General features: G+C 37.6%; 1 protein-coding gene across 2 annotated transcripts; it reads right to left on the reverse strand.

Moving 5' to 3' along the window:
* Positions 1-352: 352 nt before the first annotated feature.
* Positions 353-15,237, reverse strand: atl3 (atlastin 3). Of its 2 annotated transcripts, none has more exons than XM_027135688.2 (14): positions 15,081-15,237; positions 13,633-13,863; positions 9,832-9,966; positions 9,406-9,510; positions 9,267-9,317; positions 6,463-6,519; positions 5,620-5,712; positions 5,317-5,455; positions 3,344-3,471; positions 3,193-3,249; positions 2,807-2,878; positions 2,371-2,562; positions 2,047-2,286; positions 353-1,897 (listed from the first exon to the last, which is right to left on the reverse strand). In XM_027135688.2, the coding sequence occupies exons 2-14, from the start codon at positions 13,834-13,836 to the stop codon at positions 1,835-1,837; spliced, it is 1,536 nt and encodes a 511-aa protein (XP_026991489.1). In that variant the 5' UTR covers positions 13,837-13,863; positions 15,081-15,237; the 3' UTR covers positions 353-1,834. The 2 variants fall into 2 exon arrangements, with proteins under 2 accessions (XP_026991489.1, XP_026991490.1); XM_027135689.2 differs by having other exon boundaries at positions 13,633-13,858; positions 15,081-15,222.
* Between the last annotated feature and the right edge of the window lie 16 nt (positions 15,238-15,253).

Below are 15,253 nucleotides of genomic sequence, written 5' to 3' on the forward strand. Positions count from 1 at the left end.
TTGGCCGCTAGAGGGCGGGCTATACAGATTGCAGATAGAAACAGACAAAATAGGGAAATGTCTCCTTTTTTCTCTCTCTAAATAATATTTGTAAGAATTGTATAATAACCAAGCAATCACACGCCTAAAGCTAAATATTAGAGCAAAACAATGTATTTTGTGCATTTCTAAGAAGCGTGAACTCTAGAGTGATCTCTGCGTTCATGCTAATGCAAATCAAAGCATGGCTTCTGAACCACAATAAAAAATACAATGGCGACACCCAGTGGACAAAACATATGTACACGACCTATTTCCCAGAATCAAGTAACATCGCGTTTCTTTGCACTACAAATGAAATATCACACAGACCTTTCACATGCATGATTTTTATTAATGGAATGCATAAGGAAATGTAACATTGTTTTATGCATAAAGCGCTTCATATACCAAGAACACTTGGCAGTTTTAAAGCTGGTCCTTTGCATTTCCTGAATGAATAAAACTACTGTACAGAACAGAGGCCATAAGTGAGGCTGAGATGCCATATAATTGTGTATAAAGAATGTGGCAGAGCAATAAATTGAAAACAGAGTGATCACATTACTCAGATCATCACTGAAAACAAAACAAATACACACAAAAAAGTTCCCATATAAGGCTGATATCAAATCTTAAGGTAAAATATAATGTGAATACTTTTTTTTTGTAACAGAAGCAGCTAAGGCTAACTTAGACAGGGTCAAATATTAAAACTCTGGGGAAGATGATTTGAGATGAGAAAAGAACAAACCTGACAAAGAAAAATGTGCGAGTGCATCAGTTATTTAGTAAAATGGCATAACACTTACAGGAGATGATATAGAAAAACAGTGATATTGTCATTAACCAACCAACAAAACCACCAACCAACCCCCCCATTAAAAAAACAACTCCATTTGAATCAGACTGACATTGCTCAGAGTACATTGCTTAGTAATTTGGTTAACTAACATGTGGCAGTAATGGAACACATCCCATGTTTTAAAGGGTTTCCTACCACATTTGGATTGTTTTTTTTAAAGCACCATGCAATTTAATTCGCCAATTTGGCTGGGCTGGTCCCTGATGAATACAATTTTTAATTCCCAAAACAGAAGACAAGACGCTAACATAAACACTTTCAAAAGGAGTATAAATCATATGCAAAGTTCAAACTTGGTGAAAAGATGGAATGTATACATAATCCCATAAAGGTGCTAAAGTAACAATGCTGTGTTATAGTGTTGTGTTTCTTTTACAGTATAACAAATTATTATAATCTAGTGTGTATTTTATTACAGTCATGGCTTGTTGTGTAATGATATAATATGAAAAAAGACATTTATATCTAGTGCCATTTCCTGTATGACAAGTTGCCCTGAAAGGTGATAAAGAGCAAAATCTTTGGCAATATTAAAATAAGTACATGTAAACAAAATACTTCATCTTCTTTAAGGAGGACAGACCTTGTGCAAAATCAACCTTGTATCTGATAAGTTGTCTAATGATGAAATTTAAGTTATTTTTCTTAAAAAAGAAACAATTCAGCACATTCTCATAGGACCTTTTTGTAATAAACATTTGATATCAAAACAAATTTCTCATGAAAGACTAGCCAATCATAAACAAATACTGAGCAGGTCAAATATTGTACATCATTTGTCATGGAAAAAAAAAACTGATTGCTTCTTTTTAAGCTAAAATACATTGCAACAGGATACAGATTTTTGACAAGTTTGGTAAAGTATGTTAGCAATATTTGGTGTCAAATGATTGGTTGAATTCATGTTGTGCTGTTTATCTCAAGCAGGATTCTTTGATTTGCTTAAAAAAGCTATCTTGATTTTTTGCCTTGCGTTATTGCATGGGTTCTTGATTTATTCAACATTCCGGTGGCCTAGACAAAAAAGAAAGGCATGGTTGAAGGGCACTGTCAAACTAGTATTAAAACATAATATTCAATCCAATACTTAATACATTTGTAAAAGTTTACTTTGGATACTTCTTACAATGAGATATTTTAGTTATTCCTCCTTCCCTATTTACCTGCTCCAGTAACACTCCGGCTGCCTGGTCTATGGCAGTGCCAACATTTCGGTATTGGCCAGAGTAGCGAATGAAGGTCCAGGTGAGCATAGCTACCATGGCCAGACCCAGCATACAGTCACAGGCGAATGAAACACTGCTCAGCCCGATGAACAGTAAAAGTGCGGAGAGCACATACATGAGGCAAACCAGGACAAAGAGTACTGCTGGTGTGCGGAATGCACTGAAAAGGTTCTTTGACTGAAAAGAGAAAGATTTGAAAAAATTATCTAAAAAGTATCAGAAAAATATTTTAGTTTAATAATTTCTGTTCCTGCTTCTGACCTCATTGTGCTTGCTGAATGACTCCCAGAGTTCATTTAGCTCCTCATCTAAATGAGCCTGATATGAGGCACAGAAGTCCTTCCCACCCATCTTCTTAATGCTGCTAAATTGATGAAGAGCCTCTGATTTGAAAAAGTTATGCTTCTCCAGTAGAGACTCAGGTGCCACGTAAGGCAGATCTCCACCACAGACCTGGCAGAGGACATGAGGGGAAAAAGATGAAAGTAAGACAACTTATATGTTCAAGATCATATGTTGAAGGGTGGAAACATACGTTTCTGTACAGATTTGTCTTTTAGATCAAAGTTGTTTTTTTTATATAGGATAACATTAAGCATTGTCACAGTTGAATTATATACTGTGAATCTGAATTTTTACTGGAAATGCTTTTTACAGACACCAAACACAGTGAAGTGATTCCAAGTCACATACGAACCTTCTCCATATTCTTGTAATACTGGTCCTTAGCGGATGCCACAGCTGCCAAATTGTTAGCTTCAGCTGTAGCCTGCATGAGTCAACACAATGCTTATGACTGTTCTGAAAATGTGGTTGGGATGTAAACAGAAACTGGTAACACGGGTTGACTTTTAATGAATGAGTATGCAGGTGGTTGCAGATTCATTAAATTTCACTCAAACCAAGTCAGGAGATGAGCAATCAAATGGACAACAGACAAGTACTTTTTTGTATTCTTAGAAAAGTGCGAGTGCAACTGAAATTTGGGTCATATGACTCAATCTTTTGTTTTAGATATAATTAAACAGATATACATTTCAAAAGAAGTTTCAAAAGGAGTTGAAAAGCATGTATAGCAATTACCTGCAGCATAGACATTGGGTGTGGTAGATCTTCACCCTGGTATATTTTAATGTATGACTGAAATGGAAAAAATATCGGAATGCATGAGAATGACAATGTATACTCTATCACTGAACACATGTAACATTAAACACCAGGTACATGTGCCCACCTTGAAGTACTCCAGCAGGCCCCTGCATGTCACCTTGTTGCCACTGATCTCCTTCACAGCCAGTCTCTCAGGGTCCAGTAGCATGGGAATAAGGTTGCATAGCTCAGTTTTAAACTCAGGTGCCACATCTAAAGAGTTAAGAGGAGAAGAAAACAGCAATTTACACAAGCTGTAACAGGGGTGTTATCAGTAAGCACCTAACAAGGGGTGTTATCAGCCCTCAACTAAACCTTGGACCTCTGCCTTTGTGCTGAAAGTGCTGGGAGAATGTCATAAAACGCTGCAAAACAAACTCGCTGCCCATTTTCATTTATACAATTACCCATTTTGACAATTGTGTAGAAGTGCTACAATAAATAAAATTATGTAGATGTAGATCTTTAGGTCACAGTGGCTTTGAAAATGGCAAGTTGGTTGGGGAGAGGCAGGCTGGTTTGAGTAGTTCAGAAACTGCTGATCTGCGATTTTCATGCAAGACAGGACGGTGCAAAAAAAAAAAAAGGCAGTGCATATTAGTTAAGTTGGTGGAAACATTGATAAGTGATGGCAGTGGAGAAATGGTCAGACTAGTTTGAGATAAAAAAAAAAAGGTTACAGTAACTTAAATAACCACTCTATATCTGTGGTGAGCAGAAAGGCATCATACAGCTCATCAAACCTTGAGGTAGATGGGCTGCTGAAGAGTAGCAATAGCAAGAGACCACATTGCACATGTTACACACACATTATCCTATGTAACAACAGATGCAGTCTTCATAGATAAAACCCAGGTCTCAAACCAAGAATACACATTCAACGCTATTAATAGTTTAAATAATGAAACTAACAGTTCACACACAGGTATCAAAAAAACACCTGAGTTATGTGTGCCAATATTTTTGATCACTTGAAAAATGGGTGGGTTTAAACCACAGACAGTGTTGTAAGTTTTTCAAGTTGAGTTAATCTGTTGGCTCATTCATATTTTGATGTCAAAGCCAAATGTCTTATACATATACACACCAAGTTCATATCAACAGCTTGACACATAATATTTCTTAATGTTATGGATACACTGCTATATCTGAAAAAATAATTCTTTTAATATTATACTTAATAACCTCTGAGAAAATAATGAAAATGTTAAATATCCAGGCACTTTGTAACTGTCCAATCAAATGCTATCTAGACCTATACACACCTCCCTCCTGGAAGTTAGTTCAGTGCTAAAGTAATAGCTTGTTAGCATATCTGAAGCAGTGTGTTCGTGCATTTTTGAGCTCTTCAGAGATGGAACTCTTGGAGACAACTCTTTCCTTCGCTTCCTCTGGTCCATGTCACCAGACAACACAGTGACCCTGGAGCCCTATATATAGGACCACTGACTGATTACAAGATTGTAGACACCTGTGATGCTAATTAGTGGACACACCTTGAATTAACATGTCCCTTTGGTCACATTATTTTCAGTCTTTTCTAGGGGTACCATAATTTTTTGTCTAGGCCTGTTCCATGAGTTTAATTTTTTTTTAAATAATTCTGTTGAAGCATGGTTGAAAAGCAATGTCTGACTTTCATTGGTTAACATTCATAGAATTTTTATTTATTATTTCTTTTGTCAGATTAAAGTTTTTTCTGTGACCATTGTGAGTTTTTCTTTCATTGACCGAAGGGTACCAACAATTTTGTCCATGTGTGTATATAAAACTAACTTAGACTGTGATTCCATCTTTATATAGCCAGTCAAGGCTCTCTCATCAGTCACAGTGAATAAAATCATCTTGTTAATCTCTTTAGTTAACATACCAAACAACTGTCAGGTTTGTTTAGAATTGATGGGAATGTGGTGTATCTCAATCACTATTGGCAGCTGTGAGACAAGCAGTTTAACTACACATTTCAGAAAAAAATACTTCAAACTATGGAATCACGGCAAAGACGACATTTAATGGGGACTTTAAGAATGTAGATAATGACAAAGCAGTAGTACAAACCACGGAGCTGTCCCTGAAATGAAGGGCTTGTGGCAACCTTTAGGCCAGGATGTGGTAACAGGAAGCAGGAAATAGATGTAAAACAGGAATGAATGTGCTTTCTTACTGCTTGTAGCTCCTCATGTTGAGATTCCTTCACCTGAATAAAGGACAAGTAAAGTTGTTACTGTATGTATGTATGGATGTATCCTGTCACATAGAGCCACAAGTTTAATATTGCATATTATTTCTGCTTTGACTACTCAATGATGCAAATCTTTTTTTGAGCATTGGCAAAGCAGTCACAAAATACATCAACAGTACCTGGAGCCGTTTATCCAAGAACTGTCCACCTCCCTTCAACCCATAGCTGTACTCATAGGGGAAGCTCCAGTCTCTGACCAGAAACATGAGTGACTGAGGAAAGCCAGAGATCACAAACAAAACCAAATATTCAAGTAAAAGCAAAAAAACATTTAGTAAATTGATAAGTCATATATATTTAGCAGACATAATTAATTATGGCCCAGAGTGCTGATGTGATGAATTAACACCCATGATTGGTCAACTTTAAAATGTAAAAAGTTTCTGTCTTATTTTATGTTACTTCAGTAGCAACTCCTGGCAAAATTAAATTGCTAAAACGTCTACAACGATTGGGGGCGGGGGCGCACGGTGGCTTAGTGGGTAGCACGTTCGCCTCACACCTCCAGGGTTGGGGTTCGATTCCCGCCTCCGCCTTGTGTGTGCGGAGTTTGCATGTTCTCCCCGTGCCTCGGGGGTTTCCTCCGGGTAATCCGGTTTCCTCCCCCGGTCCAAAGACATGCATGGTAGGTTGATTGGCATCTCTGGAAAATTTGTCCGTAGTGTGTGATTGTGTGAGTGAATGAGAGTGTGTGTATGCCCTGCGATGGGTTGGCACTCCGTCCAGGGTGTATCCTGCCTTGATGCCTGATGACGCCTGGGATAGGCACAGGCTCCCCGTGACCCGAGGTAGTTCGGATAAGCGGTAGAAAATGAGTGAGTGAGTGAGTATACAACGATACTTGCCTGTAGACCAATTTTACACTTCTTATTTAAATTCACACCTGTAATGCGATTTATAAAACAGATTTATAAAACAACTCTCAAAGCTGTCTGACATTTTCCTGAAACCTGGTCCTTTACCTGAAAGGGCTTTAAGAAGATTTCATCCATTGCCAGTCGGCCATATTCTGTGAACAGCTACAGGGAAAGAAACAAAAACAAATATTCAGGTTATATTTAAAATATATTATCATTGTCTACTTTAAAATGAACACCTGTTCACTTGCTCACTTATGCTGATTCATTAATCAGCCAATCATGTGGTGGCAGCACAATGCTTAAAATCAAACAGACACGGGTCAAGAAATACAGACAAATATTATAATCAAACATCAGAATGAGGAAAAACATGATCTCCATGGCCTGCACCGAGGCATGGTTGCTGGTACCAGAAGAACTGGTTTGAGTATTTCAGAAACTACTGATCTCCTGTTTTCTGTGGCAACACCTTGTAAAAATAGATGAAATGGACAATTTTGTTTGAGGTGGGAGGAAGAATATACAATGGATAAAAGGAAGTTGACACACCCCTGTTAAAATGCCAGGTTACAGTGATATAAAAAATAAGACCAAGATAAATAATTTCAGAATATTTTCCACCTTGAATGTGACCTACATCCTTTTAATGCAGTGGTCCCCAACCTTTTTTTCGCCGCGGACCGGTCAATGTTTGATCATTTTACCGTGGCCCGCTGGGGTGGTGGCTATACAATTAAATTAAAACTAATAATTTTAATTCAATTGTATTTAAACATGCCTTTTTAACTCACTACAACGCTAAATCAACGAGACGGTTCCATCTGGGGTAATAGGAGACAATGACACCCGAAGTGTGTTGCTTATGTCCAGTTTATTCCGTTGTTTTGTTTTGGTTGCTGTCACTGCAGAAAACCCCGCTTCACACAGATAGCATGTCGGAAATGGCAACAGCAATTTAAGTCTGTGGTGGCAATCTCAGGGCATTCCGCCATGACTTTAATCCAGAATACCAGCAGAGTTTCTAACTTTCTAACGATGTCTGTTTTGTGCTCATTTTTGCTAATTTGTGGGTTAAATTTGAGCAAACACAATATACACGTACACCAAGCACTGTTAAACATGAGAAAGTACCGGTGAACAGAGAGAAGAGCGATACACACCTTCTCTCCACCAAAGCTACAACGCCACTGCCGCTTGCAGCCGCTCAGCTCCAGACGTGACCTAAACCCGGCCAGATATCATGATATTTTGCGCATGCGCTGTATTGGTGCGGCTTTAAGTGGCGTCTCTCAGCTCCTGTTTAACCTCTCGTCCATGGAAAGTCGCACAAATCAGAAAGAAACACACCTCAGTAAATAAAATGGAAATAATTTAAATGTTCCTTGGGCGGCCCGGTACCATTTGTTCCACGGACCGGTACCGGTCCACGGCCCGAGGGGTTAGGGACCATTGCTTTAATGTACAACTCAAAAACAAACTGAAATCTTTTTTGTGTTGGGTGGGGGTCAATATCTTGATTTTGTCAATATTTTCCACCTTGATTAAGGCCCCAGTTCCAGCTGAGAAAAAACAGCACCAAAGCTACCACCACCATGCCTCACTGTGATTATGGTGTTCTTTAATTATGCAGTGTTGTTTTTGTGCCAAAACATACCTTATGGAATTATTGCCAAAAAGTTCTACCTTTTGCAAAATTTAGCCGAGCTTGGATGTTTTTGTTTTCGTAAGACAATAGCCCGGACATATAATGAATACAGGAGATGGTTGTTACATTTAATACACAGTCAATACTTGCCAAAAAATTCTGCAGTTCCTTTAATCTTACTGTAGGCCTCCTGGCAGCCTTCCTGACCAGTTTCCTTCTTATCTTTTCAGCAATTTTCAATGGATGTCCAGGTCTTGGTAACATCACTGTTGCACCATATTTTCTCCATTTGATGAGGACTGTCTTCACTGTGCTCCATGATAGATCCAATGCCTTTGAAATTCTTTAGTACACTGATCATGACTGATACATTTAACAATATGATCTCTCTGATGCTTTGGAAGCTTTCTGGACCATGACTTTTGCTGTAAAATGAGGCTAATATCAGGAAAAGCCTACTAGAAGAGCTGAACTTTATTTGGAGTTAATCAGAGGCACTTTTATGTGGGAAGTTGTTTACTGATTCCTGTTTAATGTGAATGTTTGAAGGTGATTATTTAATTCCGAACACAGCTACACCGCCAGTTATAAGAAGGAGTGCACACTTATGCAACCACATAATTTTAGTTTTTTTACTTAAAACCTGATGTGGATTTCTGGTATTCTAGCTCCACATGCATTCTGAGATGCTTTCCTGTTCATCACTGATGTAAAGAATGCTGACCCGGCTTGCTATAGACTTCCTGTTAGCTCAAACCAGTCTGATGATTCTCCTCTGACCTCAACAAGAAGGTATTTCAGCCTGCAGGAGTTTGTTTTTTACACCATTTTGTATAAACTGTACAAACTGCTATGTGTGAAAATCCCAGATGCAAAACAACCAACTGGCACCAACAACCATTCCACGGTTTAAAAAAAAAAAAATAAAAAATAAAAATTTAAACATTTTATGCACTGTGTTGCTGCCACATGATTGGCTGATTGGTTAACTGCTTAAATGATCAGGTATACATGTCTTCCTAATTAAGAGGATAGTAAGTGGAATGCGTGTGCATGAAAATAACAGCAGTTAGAGTTACCTCAATCCATCAAATTTTAATGAATTAACTATGATTAAATATGGTTACTTTTTCTTTACTCAAACTTTATTTTTTTTTAATTATTTAAAATGATCTAGACAGCGGATAAATTCACAACATTTGCACAAACCTAAAACAAATTACAAACAGAACAGTTTCTATAAATTTCATAGTAGACTCACCTGAAGCTGCTGCAAATCATCTTCTTGGATATTTTGTGAAAGGTTGTATATCTACAAAACAACCATTTATGAATAAATCAATAACTATGCACCCCCAATACAAGCGACGAAATATTAGGGACTGTTTTTATGGTTTCACCTGCACTGAGCTGGTCATGGTGCTGAGGGCAAAGATTGTAGCACAGTCTTTCACTGTGGACTGGTTATCAAATGCTCCCTGGGTGTCCATAAGCAACACTGCCACCTTGAGGAAAGAACAGTTAAAACTGTGTTCATGCTTATACTGTTTACACTTAAGAGTAAAGTACTGCATGAAAGGCACAGAAAAAGAGAACTTTTCATCAGCTATATAAATGGGGTAAATTCCCAGTACTATTTGCTTATTGCACCGATTCAAAGTAGCAACAGCTGCAATTACTGTAATGAGTCACATCTTTAAAGACAATTCATAAGTTAATAGTTAATATGGTAATGAGACTCATTATTTAGTCACTGTATATACTCTTATTACAAGCATAGACTAATATTTTAAAGATGACACCACACCATGCTGATCTCTCTGTACCTCATTGCCATTACTTTTCCTCACGGTGAAGACTTCACTCCACAGCTGGATGCCTGTGGTCTCAGGCTCTGAGCCTCCTCTCCAAGAGAATCCTGTGAGGCGCTCATCCTCTTGACCAAGCCAGTCATGTCCGGGCTAATGGACCAGAAAAAGGAGAGTAAATGGTATAAGTAAAATTTAATGGGATTACACTACATCATAGTTTCCTGGAGTAGGAACTGTAGTGAAGGGGTGTACTTGGTCCACAACAATGTATTGGTAGGTGGTGCATGTCAAAGTAACATCCACATGAATGCCAGGACTGAAAATTTTCTAGCAGGACATTGCCCAGAGCATTAGACTGCCTCCACTGGCTGCCTTTTTCCACTAGTGCAGCCTTGAACTAACCGTTCACTTGCTGCCAACTACTTCATAGTATTTAGCTACATGTACATCAGGTTAGACGTACACGTAATACACAATTTATATCAACCTCAGATTTTCCATAAAATTCCACATTTTTACATAATCTGGATAACGTTTTTTGATTATTGCATAATCTGGATGACTTTTGTGGATTATTGCATTATAGTTGACAAATACTGAAGACAAAATGTGTGTGTAAATATGTAAAAAATAAATGCTAAAACTAAAAGGATCCATTAGTAAAAAATAAAATATAAAAAATGAACTATATCCTGTTTAGGTAACCGTTTCTTGTAACCTGTGAAAAATAAAGCAGCCACATTCTATGCATTTAAATGTCAATTATACAAAATTTAAATGCATTTGTATAGCAATGAGGCATAGACAGTTGAAGAAATAAAATGAAGACGACAACATTTTCTCACATTTTTTCCCCTTATCTTTTTGTCAGTTTAGAGTAACCACATATTCCTACTGTCTGATCAGCTTTGCCTGCTTAGCACTCTAACTTCCTAAAGTTCATACTAGTCTGACACAGTAATGTCATCATGTGTGGATCTATTACGTGCCTAACTGGTGAGCATTTGAGTAACAGGTCAACACTGTCCTCTAATGAACAGATATTCATAACAATTTTTTTCTTTCTCCCCATAACCATTTCCATGTTGCCTTCTTTTACTATGAAAAGTTACTTTTAAAACATTTTACTGTCCTTACAATTATAAAGTACAGTCCTATCTTTTATATCACTAGGCATATCTAATATATAAAGCAACTGAGAATGATCTTGTCCCCTTAAACAGCTTTTTAATAATGCAGCAATGTAATATCAACCATGTTCATAAGGAAAAACAAAATGGGTCTGTGGGAATGGGTCTGTGGGAAAAAAGTCACTTTATTTTGTACATACACCTGAGGTAAAGTTGACACCTGGTATATGCATAACACACATACTGAGGTTTGGTTATATGACAATCCTCTCATGTCTGCAATTCAAGATATGTATCATATATATATATATTTTATATATAAAAATGTCAGCTGTGATATTTCAAATCTTTTTCAACAGTTAGTATTTCAAAACTTACAGATTTGTGAGCATATATATATAAAATTGCTCAGAAGATTCTGTGCAACTAATCAGAAGAGAGAGCGGTCAGGTTCTGGACACTGTTGGAATAGCCTTTAACCCAGAACTGCACTAGTGGTGTCTAATTTCTGGAAATTCTGGACTTTGAACTCTGACCCCATTCCAAGGGTAGTGAAACAGAAATGTTAAAGCACACATGGTTCACATAGCACCATGTCTCAAACTGTTGCGTTTTGTTTGAAGTAGTAGGTAGTGAGAAAGTGGTTGGTGACGTCAATCCAGTCAAATTGTCTCCTACCTTGAATTAAGTGGATCTTGAGCATGTTCACTGACAAATGTTCCAGAATTTAGGGAACACTAGAGGGATGGCTTGCTAAACAACTTGCAAAATTTTTTTTAGTTTGATTTAGAAAGAGAAAACAGCATCATACGATAACCACTGCTGAATTCTCATATCTGATTGGTACAAAATCCAAGTATATTAACATGCCTGTTCTTAACAACCCACACTGGGACTTGTATAGCAGACACGCCACATTACCCAGACTAATAATTAACATAGAAGGCATAATCATTGTTTGGTGAAACTTTCTGTAACAAGAAGTGAGATTAAAAACACTGGTAGGGGAAACACTGATGCCATACCACATGAGATAAGAGGAACTAAACTATTAACTACCATTAAGTGTAATAATATACAAATAAGAATAAGTATGATGTCTTGTTCTATAATAAATGAAAATATTACTTCACATCATTTAAGCCAATAATTATTAGATTATTGTGTTATCTAACAAAAAATTATAATCATTAATAGGCTGTTTTTCTTTCATCTAGCCAGAACTGAATTTTGTACTTTGTAATTTCTCTGTGATTTTTCTTTGTGTTATTAACATCATTAGAGAAAGAGAACAAAAGATAGGGTGGAGAATGAAACGTCTCTATAGCTTTTATAGCACAAGTTAATAAGAATTTATGGCAATTGGCAAATGTCCTTCTCCAGAGCAACTTACAAAAGTGCTTTGAAGTCTCCATGATTCCCTTAATGTAAGCAATGCACACACCAGGCCACCCACATGATGTAATAGAAAACATCAAGCCCCTGCCTTCCATTGCTCCACGGTACAATTTAAGCTGAGAGATGTGAACAGGGTCAGCATGGGCACTTTTACCAGTCTGCAGTTACACAGCCCTGTGTATTCCAACACCTTTCTTTTATAATCAGCATTAACATTTATTTTGTCCTTCCAAGGATCACCACAGGTAGGTACTGACCATTGCACACCAGGAACACACTGCAAGAATGCTGTTTGGAGATGCCCTGACTCAGCTGTCTAGCCATCACAATTTGGCCTTTAACAGAATTGCTCAGTTATTTACGCTTGCCTAGTTATTCTGCTTCTAAACCATTAACTCTGAGAACTGACTGTTCACTTGCTGCTTATAGCACTATTCGGACGGGACTAGTTTTACTTGGGAACATTGGGGTAAAGTAATTATTACCAGAGCTTCTAGGTGATTTTAGTCCCGTCCGAATGTGCCATCTCGGTAATCATTACGGACAATGTCAGTAAAGATTATGGCGACTTTTACCTTCTGTAAATAGGTCCGGAAAAATTACCTCAGGTAATGCTAATCCCGTCCGAATAGACCCGTTGTAAATATGTATGGTAAAATTCTGTCATTTCCTGTTTAAAAGTTGGTGCGTTTTGCAAGCATGGAGGCGCTTGAAACAGGAAGCGACGTCATACGCACATGACGACAAGGTGGTTACTCTGGTGTGTAAAGCGAGTTACCCCTCCCACTTCTGCTAGTTTTACTGAGATGTCTTGTCCCATGAGAATTGGCCAATTAATATTACAGACATCCTGAGGTAAAATTGCATTACTCCACGTCCCCACGTAGAACTAGTCCCGTCCGAATAGCGCTTAATACATCAGCAACTTAGCAGGCACCATTGTAACAAGATAAAAAAAAAGTTGTCAGTGGTTTTAATATTATGGCTGAGCAGTGTAGCTTGCCCAAAATATTAAACAGTAACTATAAACAATTTAAAACTGTGAAAGTTCATTAATAATAATTAAAAAAAATAGTCCTCTGCAATTTTCCATTTTTTCAATTAAATTTGTAAATCACTAGAAGATTTCTGTACTATGAGAAGAATAAAACTTTTTTGGGGGCAAGTTGCAATAGAAAAAAATAATCTATTTGAGGTTGGTATCACACCACCTGAACTTGAATTATTTGAAAATAATCCATTATGCAGGTAACAGTGATTTGCACATTTGTAATGGTAGGTGACTGACCTTCCTGTTCATGTATCGAAGCATGAAGTCCAGAAGAAAGCTCTTCCCCTTGCGAAAAGCACCCGCAACAGACAGCACCACAACCTCCAGATCTCGAACCGTAGGTGCTAAGAGTATCTGTTCCAGTGCTTTTGTTTCCAAACCAAAGGAGTGATCTTCCTTATTGACGGTCACAATTTGGACCGCACAAGGTTTAGTGGCCATCTTTGGTTCTCTGCTGTTGCAACTATGCTGCAGAGAACATGTAAACAGTTAGGCTTTGTAAATACTTCTCTTAGTAAATACAAACTTAAAATATTATCACTGTTTCTGACTTGAATCATGTTTGCCAAGACTAGCGGCTTGATAGTATCACAAGTCAAGAACTTTCTGTTTAGAATTATTTAAAAAAAAGCGGGGGAGAGAGAGAGCGAGAGAGAGAGAGAGAGATATTCTGGAAACGTGTAATGCAAAAGAATTTTTTTTAACGAGAGATTAAAACCATGCTCTACCCCACTTACAGATCTACATCCCTGTGAAAGAAAGCCTTTGTTTTTACCATCTTGGCCACCCTTTGCCTGTAGGCCAACGAGTCTCATCACCAGTTTCAAGCAATAATTTGAAAGAAGCTACTTAAAATGTTACTGCATTAGTATCACTGTAGCAGTCAGAAGATGATGTTGACTGATTTTTTTTTTTTTCTTTTACAACTAGAAATGCAGCCCAACCAGCATCTGTGGATATTTATTTTATCTAAAGCGAATACAGTAGTGGTTTGAGGTGTGGTGGCCTGCATGAAAACACAAGCGACGACATGCCGCACATTTCTCACTGGTGAATCTGCAGTTCTTTCTGTGGAGCTCTGACATGACATAACACAGGAGAAAAACACTTGCTCCTTAACACGTCCATCAAACTGCGTTATCATCAAACACGTGTATGGCTCCAACAAAGTAAAACACGCTTTCACGCCAACCATTTTGTGCGAATAAATTGGAAAAATATTTTGTAGTGTCAATGAAAATACGCCAAATTATACACCGACTTCACAGTGAAGCTGTTGGTCCAAACTAAAAGCAACGTGTCAAATTTACATAAGAGGAGCTTTGGAGCCTTTACTTTCACTACTAAATAACAAAAGTCACGAAAACTCAAAACTATAATGGTGCTAATGTTTGCTACAAGAAAGTATATTTGCTAATATTCAGTTAAAATCCTCGAGGGACAAGAAACAGTTAACAATTAGCAAAGACGTTGTTATTTTTCTTATCTAACATGTAGAAAATGTAGAAAAATATTATGAACGGCATTAAAGTTGATTTAAAAAAAAAGGCTAAGCTTAAAAGTAACTTTTAGTTAGTTATGTACTGATGCGTTGCAATCTCGTTTAACAGAAGACGAAGCTTGAGGAACTATTTATCAGAAGTAAGATGTAGACACTTACACTAAAACTGATTAATCTACCTTACCTCTATTTCTGTTAGGTTATTAGCTTCAGTTTGAGAAGGCAGCGTCTACCGTAGTCTGGAAACAATTAGACAACTTTTTCCCCTGAGTTGTATCGCCCATACCGACATGCTACATGGGAGTTGTAGTTAGATTGTCAGTCCCAGGCTGCCCACAGTGCGGAAATGACGACATT

Source organism: Tachysurus fulvidraco, chromosome 17, assembly GCF_022655615.1.
Source record: "Tachysurus fulvidraco isolate hzauxx_2018 chromosome 17, HZAU_PFXX_2.0, whole genome shotgun sequence".
Lineage (NCBI taxonomy): Eukaryota > Metazoa > Chordata > Actinopteri > Siluriformes > Bagridae > Tachysurus > Tachysurus fulvidraco.

Excerpts from the sequence above, each read along its gene's own strand:
- atl3 (XM_027135688.2), bottom strand. The coding sequence starts at position 13,836 with ATGGCCACTAAACCTTGTGCGGTCCAAATTGTGACCGTCAATAAGGAA. Across the intron at positions 9,318-9,405 it reads CCATGACCAGCTCAGTGCAG|ATATACAACCTTTCACAAAA; the intron begins GTGAAACCATAA and ends GTTGTTTTGTAG. Across the intron at positions 2,563-2,806 it reads ATTACAAGAATATGGAGAAG|GTCTGTGGTGGAGATCTGCC; the intron begins GTTCGTATGTGA and ends GTCCTCTGCCAG.